Source organism: Crotalus tigris, unplaced genomic scaffold, assembly GCF_016545835.1.
Source record: "Crotalus tigris isolate CLP2741 ecotype Arizona unplaced genomic scaffold, ASM1654583v1 scf7180000021160.8983255:1529534, whole genome shotgun sequence".
In the NCBI taxonomy this organism is placed as follows: Eukaryota; Metazoa; Chordata; class Lepidosauria; order Squamata; family Viperidae; genus Crotalus; species Crotalus tigris.
The window spans coordinates 28009-40000 of record NW_024098373.1 but is presented as its reverse complement, the minus strand read 5'-3'; the positions used below and the strand labels follow the sequence as shown (position 1 = coordinate 40000).

The 11992-nt window shown below is 47.2% G+C and overlaps 1 protein-coding gene across 4 annotated transcripts in view; it reads left to right on the top strand.

Annotated features, from left to right (window-relative positions):
* The window catches only part of MKLN1 (muskelin 1), a 99799-nt gene that overhangs the window by 72219 nt on the left and 15588 nt on the right, over positions 1-11992 (top strand). For all 4 annotated transcript variants that reach the window (XR_005559898.1, XM_039369547.1, XM_039369548.1 and 1 more), the window contains 2 exons: positions 5450-5597; positions 7117-7231. Coding sequence is in view for 3 of the 4 variants with exons in the window: in XM_039369547.1 (XP_039225481.1) it covers positions 5450-5597; positions 7117-7231 (263 nt within the window). In the remaining variant the exon portion in view is untranslated. The remainder of the gene's footprint in view (positions 1-5449; positions 5598-7116; positions 7232-11992) is intronic.

Here is an 11992-nt window from a genome sequence, read left to right as displayed (position 1 = left end):
AAGCATCTTGCCAGACATTTCTAAAATATATATATATATATTTTAAAAGAATCCCATACACACATTAGAGACTTCCTGACAGCAAGAACAATTAACCAGTGGAACTGCCTGCCTCCAGAAGTTGTGGGTGCTCCATCCCTGGAGGTTTTCAAGAAGAGGTTAGGCAGCCATCTGTCTGGAGTGGTGTAGGGTCTCCTGCTTGAGTACGGGGTTGGACTAGAAGACCTCCAAGGTCCCTTTCAACTCTGTGATTCAGCATTCAGCAAATTTAGGAGTCTGTGCCTAAAAATGGTGGGTCAAGCGTTTTGAGCAATGTTGTTCTGCAGGGTAGAAAATAGGGCATTTTATTTTAGACTTTTTAATCTTACCTTTATTATTTTTATAAATAATTCGACGGAGATACCTAATCTTCCTTCTCATATTTTCCCCACAACAACAACGACCTTGTGAGGTGAGTTGGGCTGAGAGAGAAGCACTGTTTCAGTCACTCACCTGCCTTTCAGGCCTAAGGCGGGATTAGAACTCACCGTCTCCTGATGATTGGTCCAAGGTCACCCAGTTGGCTTTCATGGCTAAGGCGGGGCTAGAACTCACCGTCTCCTGGTGATTGGTCCAAGGTCACCCAGTTGCTTTCATGACTAAGGCGGGTCTAGAACTTACTGTCTCCTGGTGATTGGTCCAGAGTCATGCAGCTGATTTTCATGCCTAAGGCGGGACTAGAAGTCACTGTCTCCTGATGATTGGTCCAAGGGTACCCAGTCGCTTTCATGACTAAGGCGGGGCTAGAACTTACTGTCTCCTGGTGATTGGTCCAAAGTCACTCAGTCGGCTTTCATGGCTAAGGCGGGACTAGAACTCACCGTCTCCTGGTGATTGGTCCAAAGTCACTCGGTCGGCTTTCATGGCTAAGGCGGGACTAGAACTCACCATCTCCTGGTGATTGGTCCAAAGTCACTCGGTCGGCTTTCATGGCTAAGGCGGGACTAGAACTCACCGTCTCCTGGTGATTGGTCCAAAGTCACTTGGTCGGCTTTCATGGCTAAGGCAGGACTAGAACTCAGTGATTGTCTCAAAAATCACCCAGTTGCCTTTGATGCCTAAGGCAGGACTTTAACTCTTTGTCTCCTTGTGAACATCCCCAGTGCTAGAAGGGAGTGAAGAGGAGGAAAAGAAAGGGAGGGAGGGAGGGAGGGAGGGAGGAAAGAAGAAGGAGGAGAAGAAGAACTGTGGGGTCCTCAGTGCTCTCTGAGCTTGCAGGCGTTTCATGACCCAGCTAGGGAACATCATCAGTCCTAGCGCAACCTCTGAACGGAATGTCTGCAAGAAAACTACCAAGTTCAGAGGGCACCTAGGACCCCCCCCCCTCCTTTCAGCTCTTGGTACTACAAAGAATGAAAAAAATCTGATTTCTTTGCTTTGACAGGAAAACTTTTAAAAGATGGCTGCGCTGCTTTGCTTTTGCTTGTGCTGCCTGCAACAGCCGAAGAGGGCTTTGGCTCAAAGCAGGCAAAATTATACACAGATAAAAAAAAATTCCGAGAGCTGTATTGCATCATGTCGGAGCCAGCTTCCTGGCCTCCCTTGAGCCAGGGTCTTGTTTTGACAGGGGTCAGCCCACGGCCACTTAGTCATGTGCTGATGGGGGCTGCTCCTCCCTTGGTTTTCATTGACACTGTTTTTGTGTTTTCCCTGCCGAAAGAGTAAATCTTGATCTGTTGTATCCTATAATATGTGTTCAGTTCTTTAAAGGGGCTGAGATTTGAAAGTTAGAGGGCATGGATTTTTATTTGGGCCAGACCAAAATAAATCCCCCGGTGGGGGATTGTTATCAGACTTACTGCAATTTTTTATTCCTTCCTTCCTTCCTTCCTTCCTTCCTTCCTTCCTTCCTTCCTTCCTTCCTTCCTTCCTTCCTTCCTTCCTTCCTTCCCTTCCCTTCCTTCATTCCTTCCTTCCTTCGTTCCTTCCCTTCCTTCCTTCCTTCCCTCCCTCCCTTCCTTCCTCCCTCCCCCCTCCTCCCTTCCTTCCTTCCTCCTCCCTCCCTCCCTTCCCCTTCCTTCCTTCTTTCCTTCCTTCCTTCCTCCCTCCCCCTCCTTCCTTCCTTCCTCCCTCCCCCCTTCCTTCCTTCCTCCCCTCTCCCTCCCTTCCTCCTTCCTTCCTTCCTTCCTTCCTCCCTCCCCCCTCCCTTCCTTCCTTCCTTCCTCTTCCCTCCCTTCCTCCTCCTCCCCTTCCTTCCTTCCTTCCTTCCTTCCTTCCTTCCTTCCTTCCTTCCTTCCTTCCTTCCTTCCTTCCTTCCTTCCTTCCTTCCTTCAGACTTAGCAATAGCGCTTAGACTTATATACCACTTCACAGTGCTTTACAGGCCTCTCTAAGCGGTTTACAGAGTCAGCATGTTGCCCTCAACAATCTGGGGTCCTCATTTTACCCACCTCGGAAGGATGGAAGGCTGAGTCAACCTCCAGCCACTTAGGATAGAACGCTTGGCAATCGGCAGAGTTAGCAACAGCAATACCAATAGCACTTACACTTATATACCGATCCACAGTGCCTTTACAGCCCTCTCTCAGCAGTTTACAGCTTCAGCCTATTGCCCCCCAACCATCTGGGTCCTCATTTTACTGACCTTGGGAGGATGGAAGGCTGAGTCAACCTTGAGCTAGTCAGGATTGAACTCTAGGCTGTGGACAGAGTTTGCCTGCAATACTGCATTCTAACCACTGCACCACTAAGGCCTTCCTTCCTTCCTTCCTTCCTTCCTTCCTTCCTTCCTTCTTTCCTTCCTTCCTTCCTTTCCTTCCTTTCCTTCCTTTCCCATTCCCTCCCTCCCTCCCTCCCTCCCTCCCTCCCTCCCTTCCTTCCTTCCTTCCTTCACACTTACACTTATATACTGCTCCACAGTGCTTTACAGCCCTCTCTAAGCCGTTTACAGCTTCAGCCTTTTGCTCATCTGACCGTGGCGTGAAAAAGGGTCCATTTTATCCGGGTCATTGTTAACTTCAGACAGTCACTAAAGGAATCGTCGTAAGTCGAGGACTATCTGCCATCTCCCCTCTTGTCCAAAATAATCCCCGGAGGGTCTCTCTCGTTTCCACCACTGGGTTCAGGAGGGAGCAAATCTAATCCGAGGGCAAGGCAGAGGGATTGCGTTTTGTGTTTTTGTTTTCCTCCCCGCACATCTGAGTCATGCCAAGCTTTTTCTCGGGCTCAGGCTGCCTCTGGTGTTTGTGCTGCCGAGAAATGCTTAGTCACATCATGATGTGCATTTCCCCCCCCTCTCCTCCTCCTCCTCCTCCCCCCCTTTAGAGTTTGGATCAAGCTTGGAGAAAGAGGACAAAAAAAAAAAAAAAACAGAATTGGCAAGGTCAAGATGCCACTAGGCTGATTGTGAATTTGGAAAGGACCTCCGTCCGGGATGTGTGTATTTGTGTGTGTGAGAGAGAGAGAAATTAAGGCTGGGGGGAGCTGGCCCAGGCCTGGGTCCCCGTGAGATTGGCATCCTCCTGCCTCTGGAGCCCAAACAACCTGACCCGGATACGAGGAATGGGTTGATGTTCCTCTCTTCTCTCTCCCCCCCCCCCCAAAACTGTAAAATGATCCAGAAGGAGAAGAGAGAAAAACAGAACCAGCGGCCAGATCACATGCCGGTTACGCGTGCCAGGCTGAAAGGCCGGTTGCTGGGGGAAACGGGAGCAGGGCCTGCCCTGTAAACACCAGAACAGCCAATTATTTAATTACTCTTTGATGGGAATTAATGCGAGGTCCTCGGCCTTCCTCAAGGCCGTCCAGGTGGCTGCTGAAGTAGAAACATGCTGGGGTGGTGGGGCTTCGGCAGATCCCTTTGATGGCCACCTTCGGGGTTCCTCCCCAGGGAATTATCACTGATGCTGAGTTAAATTCCCAAGGGGCCAGTATTGGAATGAGTGGCTGCCCAGCATCGTGGAATCATAGAGTCGAAGGGCTGGAAGGGGCCTTGGGGGTCTTGTAGTCCAGGGGTCCGCCAATAATTCAACACCCAGAAGGAAGTTGAGCGCTCCCTGTATACTCAATGAGAGGGAGGGGGAGAGAGAGGGATGGAGAAGGAGAGGGAGGGAGAGAGGGAGAAGGAGAGGGAGGGAGGGAGAAAGAATGAGGGAGAGGGAGGGAGGGAGAAGGAGGGAGGGAGGGAGAAAGTGAGGGAGAGGGAGGGAGGGAGGAATGAGGGAGGGAGAGAGGGATGGAGAAGGGAGAGGAGAGGGAGGGAAGGAGAGGGAGAGAGAAAGAATGAGGGAGAGGGAGGGAGGGAAAGAATGGGAGGGAGGGAGGGAGAAGGAGAGGGAGGGAGAGGGAGGGAGGAATGAGAGGAGAGAGGGAGAGAGAGAGGGAGGGGAGGGAGAAAGAATGAGGGAGGGGGAGAGGGAGGGAGGGGGAGAAGGAGAGGGAGGGAGGGAGAGGGAGGGAGGAATGAGGGGAGGGAGAGAGGGAGGGAGAGGGAGAAAGGGAGAGGGACTGAGGAATGAGGGAGAGGGAGGGATAAGGAGGGAAGGAGAGATACTGAGGGAGGGGGAGGGAGAAGGAGGAGAGGGAGGGAGAGGTGACGGGCAGAGATATTGAGGGAGGGAGGGAGGGAGGGGGAGAATGACAGAGAGGGAGGGAGGGAGGAGAGGGAAAAGGAGATGGAGAGAGAGAAAGTGAGGGAGAGAGCAGGAGAGAGTAGGAGGGGGAGAGAGAGAAAGAGATATTCATTGTTTGTTTGATTGATTGATTATGGAGCGGTGGCCTATCTGGGTGAAGATCTGCTCTTCCAGATGTCCTCCACGGAACAGTTTCTTCTCATTCCAGGGAGAGTAGATCTAGGACAGGTTGAAATGGGGCTGGCTAGAGAAGGTACAAAACGCTGTGGATCAAATGGCACATGACTGACCCTTAGTGGCCTCTGTGCAAAAACAAAGTATGCATATTGGTGGCTATCTGGCGTTAACGTCTTGTGTAAATATAGATTCACCTCCTGCTATTGTGGCCCTTTAAAGTCAACCTCTCTCCCTATGAACCCCTTTAGACGTGCGCTGATTCCTTCCCCCTGGAGGAAGAAAATAATTTCATTATTTTAAGAGCAAGTGTATCCAGTGGATAGGATTTAATCCAGCATTAATATCCACCTTTCCACCAATTTGCTTTTAATGACCGTCCGAGACTAACATCCATGAAGCTGCAAGACTCAAGCTTGGCCGAGCACCTCTGGATTCTGGGATGGACCTACCATCTAGCGCAGGGGTCTTCAAACTTGGCCCTTTGATGACTCGTGGACTTCAACTCCCAGAATTCCTCAGCCAGGCACGCGTGCCTGGCTGAGGAATTCTGGGAGTTGAAGTCCACGAGTCACCAAAGGGCCAAGTTTGAAGACCCCTGATCTAGCGGTTCGTTTTATTTTTCAGAGAAATGTAAATAGTCCTTTTCTCTCCTTCATTTATAGTTCCAATGACTGGCTTCACCCAAAGGGCTACCATTGATCCGGAACTGAACGAGATCCATGTGCTCTCTGGACTGAGTAAAGACAAGGAAAAACGGGAAGAGAACGTTCGGAATTCCTTCTGGATTTACGACATCGTCCGAAACAGCTGGTAAACAGATCGTTTTATTTTTTTTTTCCTTCTTCTCCTAAGTCTCTTTTTGCCTTGTCCGGATTAATAGACGAGAGGGCAGATTGTCTGTTTTTGGAATTTGCAGGTGGGGAATGGAAAGATTGATACCCCTTGCAGACAGCTGGTCATTTGCATTCTTTCCGAGAGCTGTTGAGGCCACTTGGAGGTTTTACCTTCTGGCTCTGCTCTTCAATAAACTGCAACTTTCTTTCTAAAGCAGTCTCCATTCTGTTTATTCCCGGCTTGGACTGAACCCTGATGAAGATTTTTCTTTCAACATCCCCAAAAGCCTGCGTCTATCTTCAACCGTGAAGGGACCCAGGGCACAAAACATCCTGCAGCCAAGAAGGCTCCACACCCATTTGCACCACTCCGGTGACCCTGAGGACACAGACAAACCTCCAAGTGGCCTCAACGACTCTCTCAAAGAAGGCAAATGACCAGCTGTCTGCAAGGAGTATAAATCCCTCCATTCCTCCACCATCCAGTCGGAGCTGAAGAAGCTTCTTGGAGGAGAAGCGAAACGCCTTCAAAGAAAAACAAAGAACGTCCAGTTGCTTCCTGAAAAAGCACCTTTGGGTCAAGGGCTACCTGTACACAGGTTTTAGTGTGAGATCTGAAGACGTGACCCAAATAATCGCACGACCGAACAGGTAGCAGAGGAACATGATAGCAGTGTTCCAATATCTCAGGGGCTGCCCCAAAGAAGAGGGAGTCAAGCTATTCTCCAAAGCGCCTGAAGGCAGGACAAGAAGCAACGGGTGGAAACTCATCAAGGAGAGAAGCAACCTAGAACTAAGGAGAAACTTCCTGACAGTTAGAACAATTAACCAGTGGAACAGCCTGCCTCCAGAAGCGGTGAATGCTCCAACACTGGAAGTTTTTAAGAGACTGGACAGCCCTTTGTCTGAAATGGTATAGGGTTTCCCACTTGAGTAGGGGGTTGGGCTAGATGACCTCCAAGGTCCCTTCCAACAACAACAATTAAGAAGACTTGGTGGTTCTCCCAGGACTGGGGGACAGAATGAATATGGAGCCACTCTCTTTTTTATTGTGTTTTGCTTTCTTTTATTTTAGTTAGATCTGATCAATTTGGGGTCTTCTTCTTCTTCTTCTTCTTCTTCTTCTTCTTCTTCTTCTTCTTCTTCTTCTTCTTCTTCTTCTTCTTCTTCTTCTTCTTCTTCTTCTCCTCCTCCTCCTCCTCCTCCTCCTCCTCCTCCTCCTCCTCCTCCCTCTCCTTCTCCTTCTTCTTCTTCTCCTTCTCCTTCTCCTTCTTTTTCTTCTCCTCCTCCTCCTCCTCCTCCATTCCTTCTCCATTCCTTCTCCTCCTCCTCCTCTTCTTCTTTTCCTCCTCCTCCTCCTCTTCTTCTTATTATTGTCATCATCATCATCATCATCATTGGGTTAGCAATCTAGACTTGTAGTAGAACTTAAGCTTAAGAGGAGATAAATAAGACCTGCCGGTTCACCTCTGGATAACCAACATCCTGCCTTTCAGGTCTTGTGTCTACAAGAACGATCAAGCCGCCAAAGAGAATTCAAACAAGAGCCTTCAGGAAGAGGAGCCCTGCCCGCGTTTTGCACACCAGCTTGTGTACGATGAATTGCACAAGGTAAGATGCTTGACAATATGGTGGAGCGGTCAACAGTTATTGTAACGCAAAGACCTTTTTCTGTTTCTTTTTTTTTATATAAGATTTTTACTGATTTTTTTCATGCATTCAATAGTACTTGTTCAACAAACGTGTTGTCTGAGTTTTGCATTCACCAATACAGATTTAATTCCCGATCCTTTATTCTTTTCTCCGGCCATTGATAAAATAAGTCCCAAGTTTGATCATATTCCGTTTCCTCTTTTTCTTTCCACCTCAAAGCCGGTCTGTCCATCTCCGCATATTCTGGTTGTTTTTTTTTTTTAATTCTTTCTTCCTCTGATAGCATTTCTTTGTTTTTTTTCCAATATTGTGTGAATATAATTCTAGCCACTGTTCTTACATGTAAAATCAAATATACACTTTTGTTTATCCGTCCTTTCTGGCATTATACCTAATTAAAAAAAAGTTCAGGTTTAAAATCTGCATGTTTTCCCAACATCTTTTCTAGCCACCTGTGTATTTTTTTCCCTTTGCTTTGGCCCATGTCCACCAAACATGGTAATAAGTACCTGACTTGTGTTTACATTTCCAACATCCATCTTGACATGTTTGTAAACATTTTGGCTAACCTTGCTGGTGCCTCCTTATAAAGAAAACTTACGTAAAATGTTTTTATACAAGACCTGGGGTTGTTTTTTGTTTTTTTTTTCTATGTTTCCTGTGGAGTCAGTAAATACAATACAAGGCCTCACTGGTCAAAAGCCATCTTTCTTAGAGAGAGGGAATACTACAAATGCATCACAGGAACAATAGAGATGAATCATAGGGTAGCAATGTGACACAGAAAAACAAATACAATAGGGATGAATGATAAGGCTACATATAAGGTAAACATAACGTAACATCTTCATCTTTTCAATGGTAACCAAACCACATTATGAAATTTTGGATGAGAACCAGTAACAACATTTCCCTTAGGCTGAGACTTTTGGGTGGTTGTGAACGTCTGCCACTACGGGTGGAGACTGGCCCTCTTTGTAGTAAGAGTTTCTCTGATCTTGCTCCCGTGAGATTGCCGTGCTAAGGTTACAGGAGTAGAATTGGGTTGAGTGACATCCTGGTCAAATCCAGCCACGACATGATGATGGCTTCTTTTCCCTCTGGGATGCTGGTGTAGGCACCATGATCTTCAGGAAGGAGAGCCTAATAATAATAATTGGCATTGACAAATTCACTATTAGTCAATTGCAAAAGGCAGCCTTATTAGGAACTGCTTCCATCCTGCGACGATACCTGTAATACCATCAAACATCCACATCTGCCTATTCCAGGTCCTGGGTAAGGACTCGATAGGTAGACAAAATGCCAAATCCAGTCTGAACATCTGGCTGACTGTGCGATGATCCATAATAGTAGTAGTAGTAGTAGTAGTAGTAGTAGTAGTAGTAGTAGTAGTAGTAGTAATAATAATAATAGGAATATTTCAAGGAGATTCATTATCACCATTACTATTTGTTATTGCACTGTTTCCTCTGTCAACAATACTGAATAACTCAGGACATGGTTATCAAACATCAAACACATCTGCTAGACTATCCCACCTCCTTTACCTGGATGATCTGAAGCTGTATGGAAAAACATCATCTGAAATAGAATCGCTGCTCAACACTGTCCGTATATATAGCCAAGATATTGTAATGGAGTTTGGCTTGGACAAATGTGCCACACTTACTATCAAACAAGAAAAAATAGTGAAAACTGAAGGAATCAAGATGCCCCACGAAAATAACATTAAGAGTCTGGATGAGGAAGAGTACTACAACTACTTGGGTATCCTTCAAGCTGACAACATCAATCACACTGAAGTCAAGAAAAAGATTAGAGGTGAATACATCAAGAGAGTGAAGAAGATCTTAAAGTCCAAACTCAATGGAGGAAATACCATAAGGGCAATCAACACCTGGGCAATCCCAGTCATTAGGTACACAGCTGGAATAGTGGACTGGACTCAAGCAGAACTAAAAGCAATGGATAGGCAGACCCGAAAAATAATGACAATGAATCATACCCTTCATCCACACAGTGACATTGATAGACTTTATCTACCAAGGCAAATAGGTGGGCGTGGAATGCTACAAGTACATCAGATGGTTGAAGAAGAAAAAATGGCTTTGGAAGAATATCTGAAGAACAATGATGAAGATGCACTGAAATTAGTATATCAGGAAGGCTTACTGACTACTGGAGAGACCAAACTGGCCTACAAGAAAGACCAAATGAAGAACAGAATAGAGGCATGGGAAGACAAAGCACTACATGGCCAATACATGAAAAAAATAGCTGGGAAAGCAGATAAAAATAAAACCTGGCACTGGCTAAGAGCAGGAAAATTGAAGAAAGAGACCGAGGGACTAATTCTGGCTGCACAAGACCAAGCCTTAAGGACAAATGCATACAAAGTCAAAATTGAGAAGACAGCAACAGACAGTAAGTGCCGCCTATGCAAAGAAGCTGAAGAAACAGTGGACCACTTGGTAAGCTGTTGCAAGAAGATTGCACAGACTGATTACAAGCAGCGACATGACAAAGTAGCAACAATGGTGCATTGGAAGATCTGCAAAAAATATCATTTGCCTGTAAGCAAAAACTGGTGGGATCATAAAATAGAGAAAGTCATAGAAAATGATAAAATTAAACTGCTCTGGGACTTCAGAATTCAAACAGACAAGCACCTGCAACATAACACCCCAGACTTAACAATTGTCGATAAGAAAGACAAAAAAGTCTGGATAGTGGACGTGGCAGTGCCTGGAGATAGCAGAATAGAAGAGAAAGAACTGGAGAAGATAACAAAATACAAAGACCTACAAATAGAAATAGAAAGACTGTGGCAAAAGCAAGCAAGGGTAGTACCAATAGTAATAGGCTCCTTGGGTGCAATCCCAAAACAACTGGAGCACCACTTGAACACCATCATTGGCATTGACAAATTCTCTATTAGTCAATTGCAAAAGGCAGCCTTATTAGGAACTGCTTCCATCCTGCGACGATACCTGTAACACCATCAAACATCCACATCTGCCTATCCCAGGTCCTAGGTAAGGACTCGATAGGTAGACAAAATGTCAAATCCAGTCTGAACATCTGGCTGACTGTGCGATGATCAATAATAAACAACTTGAAAGGGACCTTGGAGGTCATCTAGTCCAACCCTTGCTCGGGCAGGAAACCCTATACCCATTACAGACAAATGGCTGTCCAGTCTCTTCTTAAAAACTTCCAGTGTTGAAGCATTCACCGCTTCTGGAGGCAGGTTGTTCCACTGGTTAATTGTTCTCACTATCAGGAAGTTTCTCCTTAGTTCTAGGTTGCTTCTCTCCTTGATTAGTTTCCATGATCCATTGCTTCTTGTCTTGCCTTCAGGTGCTTTGGAGAATAGCTTGACTCCCTCTTCTTTGGGGTAGCCCCTGACCCTCCACTTTGAGACTGCTTAATATATGGAGCAGGGCTCTTTCATCTTGGCAACTTTAACACGTGGATTCCCAGAATTCCCCAGCCAGCATGGGAAGTTGAAGTCCACACGTCTTAACATTGCCACGGTTGGAGAGCCCTGATCCAGAGCAGGGGTAGGCAACCTTGGCCCCTTCATGACTCGTGGACTTCAACTTCCAGAATTCCTGAGCCAGCCACGCTGAGGGGAAAGGGAGAGGTTTCCAAACTGAGCCATGCTGGCTGAGGAATTCTGGGAGTTGAAGTCCACGAGCCATAAAGCAGCCTAGGCCTAGACCAGAGTAGGCAACCTTGGCTCTTTTATGACTCATGGACTTCAACTCCCAGAATTCCTGAGTCAGCATGGCTCAGCTTGGAAACCTCTCCCTTTCCCCTCAGCACGGCTGGCTCAGGAATTCTGGGAGTTGAAGTCCATGAGCCATAAAAGAGCCAAGGTTGCCTGCCCCTGACCTAGAAGAAGAGAAGAGCAAAAGCGATCGAACCTGAGTTCTGAAAGCTAGCTGCTGCCTTAGGGTCCACTTTCTGGGGGTGAGGATGAGGATGATGGGGTGAAAGAATTATTCCAGATGTGGCCCAAAGTCACCCAGCTGCCTTTCATGCCTAAGGCGGGATTAGAACTCACCGTCACCTGGTGATTGGCCCAAAGTCACCCAGCTGCCATTCATGCCTAAGGCGGGACTAGAACTCACCGTCTCCTGATGATTGGTCCAAAGTCATGGAGCTTCTTTCACGCCTAAGGCGGGACTAGAAGTCACCGTCTCCTGGTGATTGGCCCAAAGGCATGCAGCTGCCTTTCATGCCTGAGGCAGGACTAGAATTCTCAGTCTCCTGATGATTGGTCCAAAGTTACCCAGCTGCCATTCATGCCTAAGGCGGGACTAGAACTCACCATCGCCTGGTGATTGGCCCAAAGTCACCCAGCTGCCTTTCATGCCTAAGGCGGGACTAGAACTCACCGTTTCCTGGTGATTGCTCCAAAGTCATGCAGCTGCTTTCACGCCTAAGGCGGGACTAGAACTCACCGTTGCCTGGTGATTGGCCCAAAGTCACCCAGCCGGCTTTCACGCCTAAGGCGGGACTAGATGTCACTGTCTCCTGATGATTGGCCCAAAGTCTCCCAGCTGCCTTTCACGCCTAAGGCGGGACTAGAACTCACCGTTGCCTGGTGATTGGCCCAAAGTCACCCAGCTGGCTTTCACGCCTAAGGCGGGACTAGATGTCACTGTCTCCTGATGATTGGCCCAAAGTCTCCCAGCTACCTTTCACACC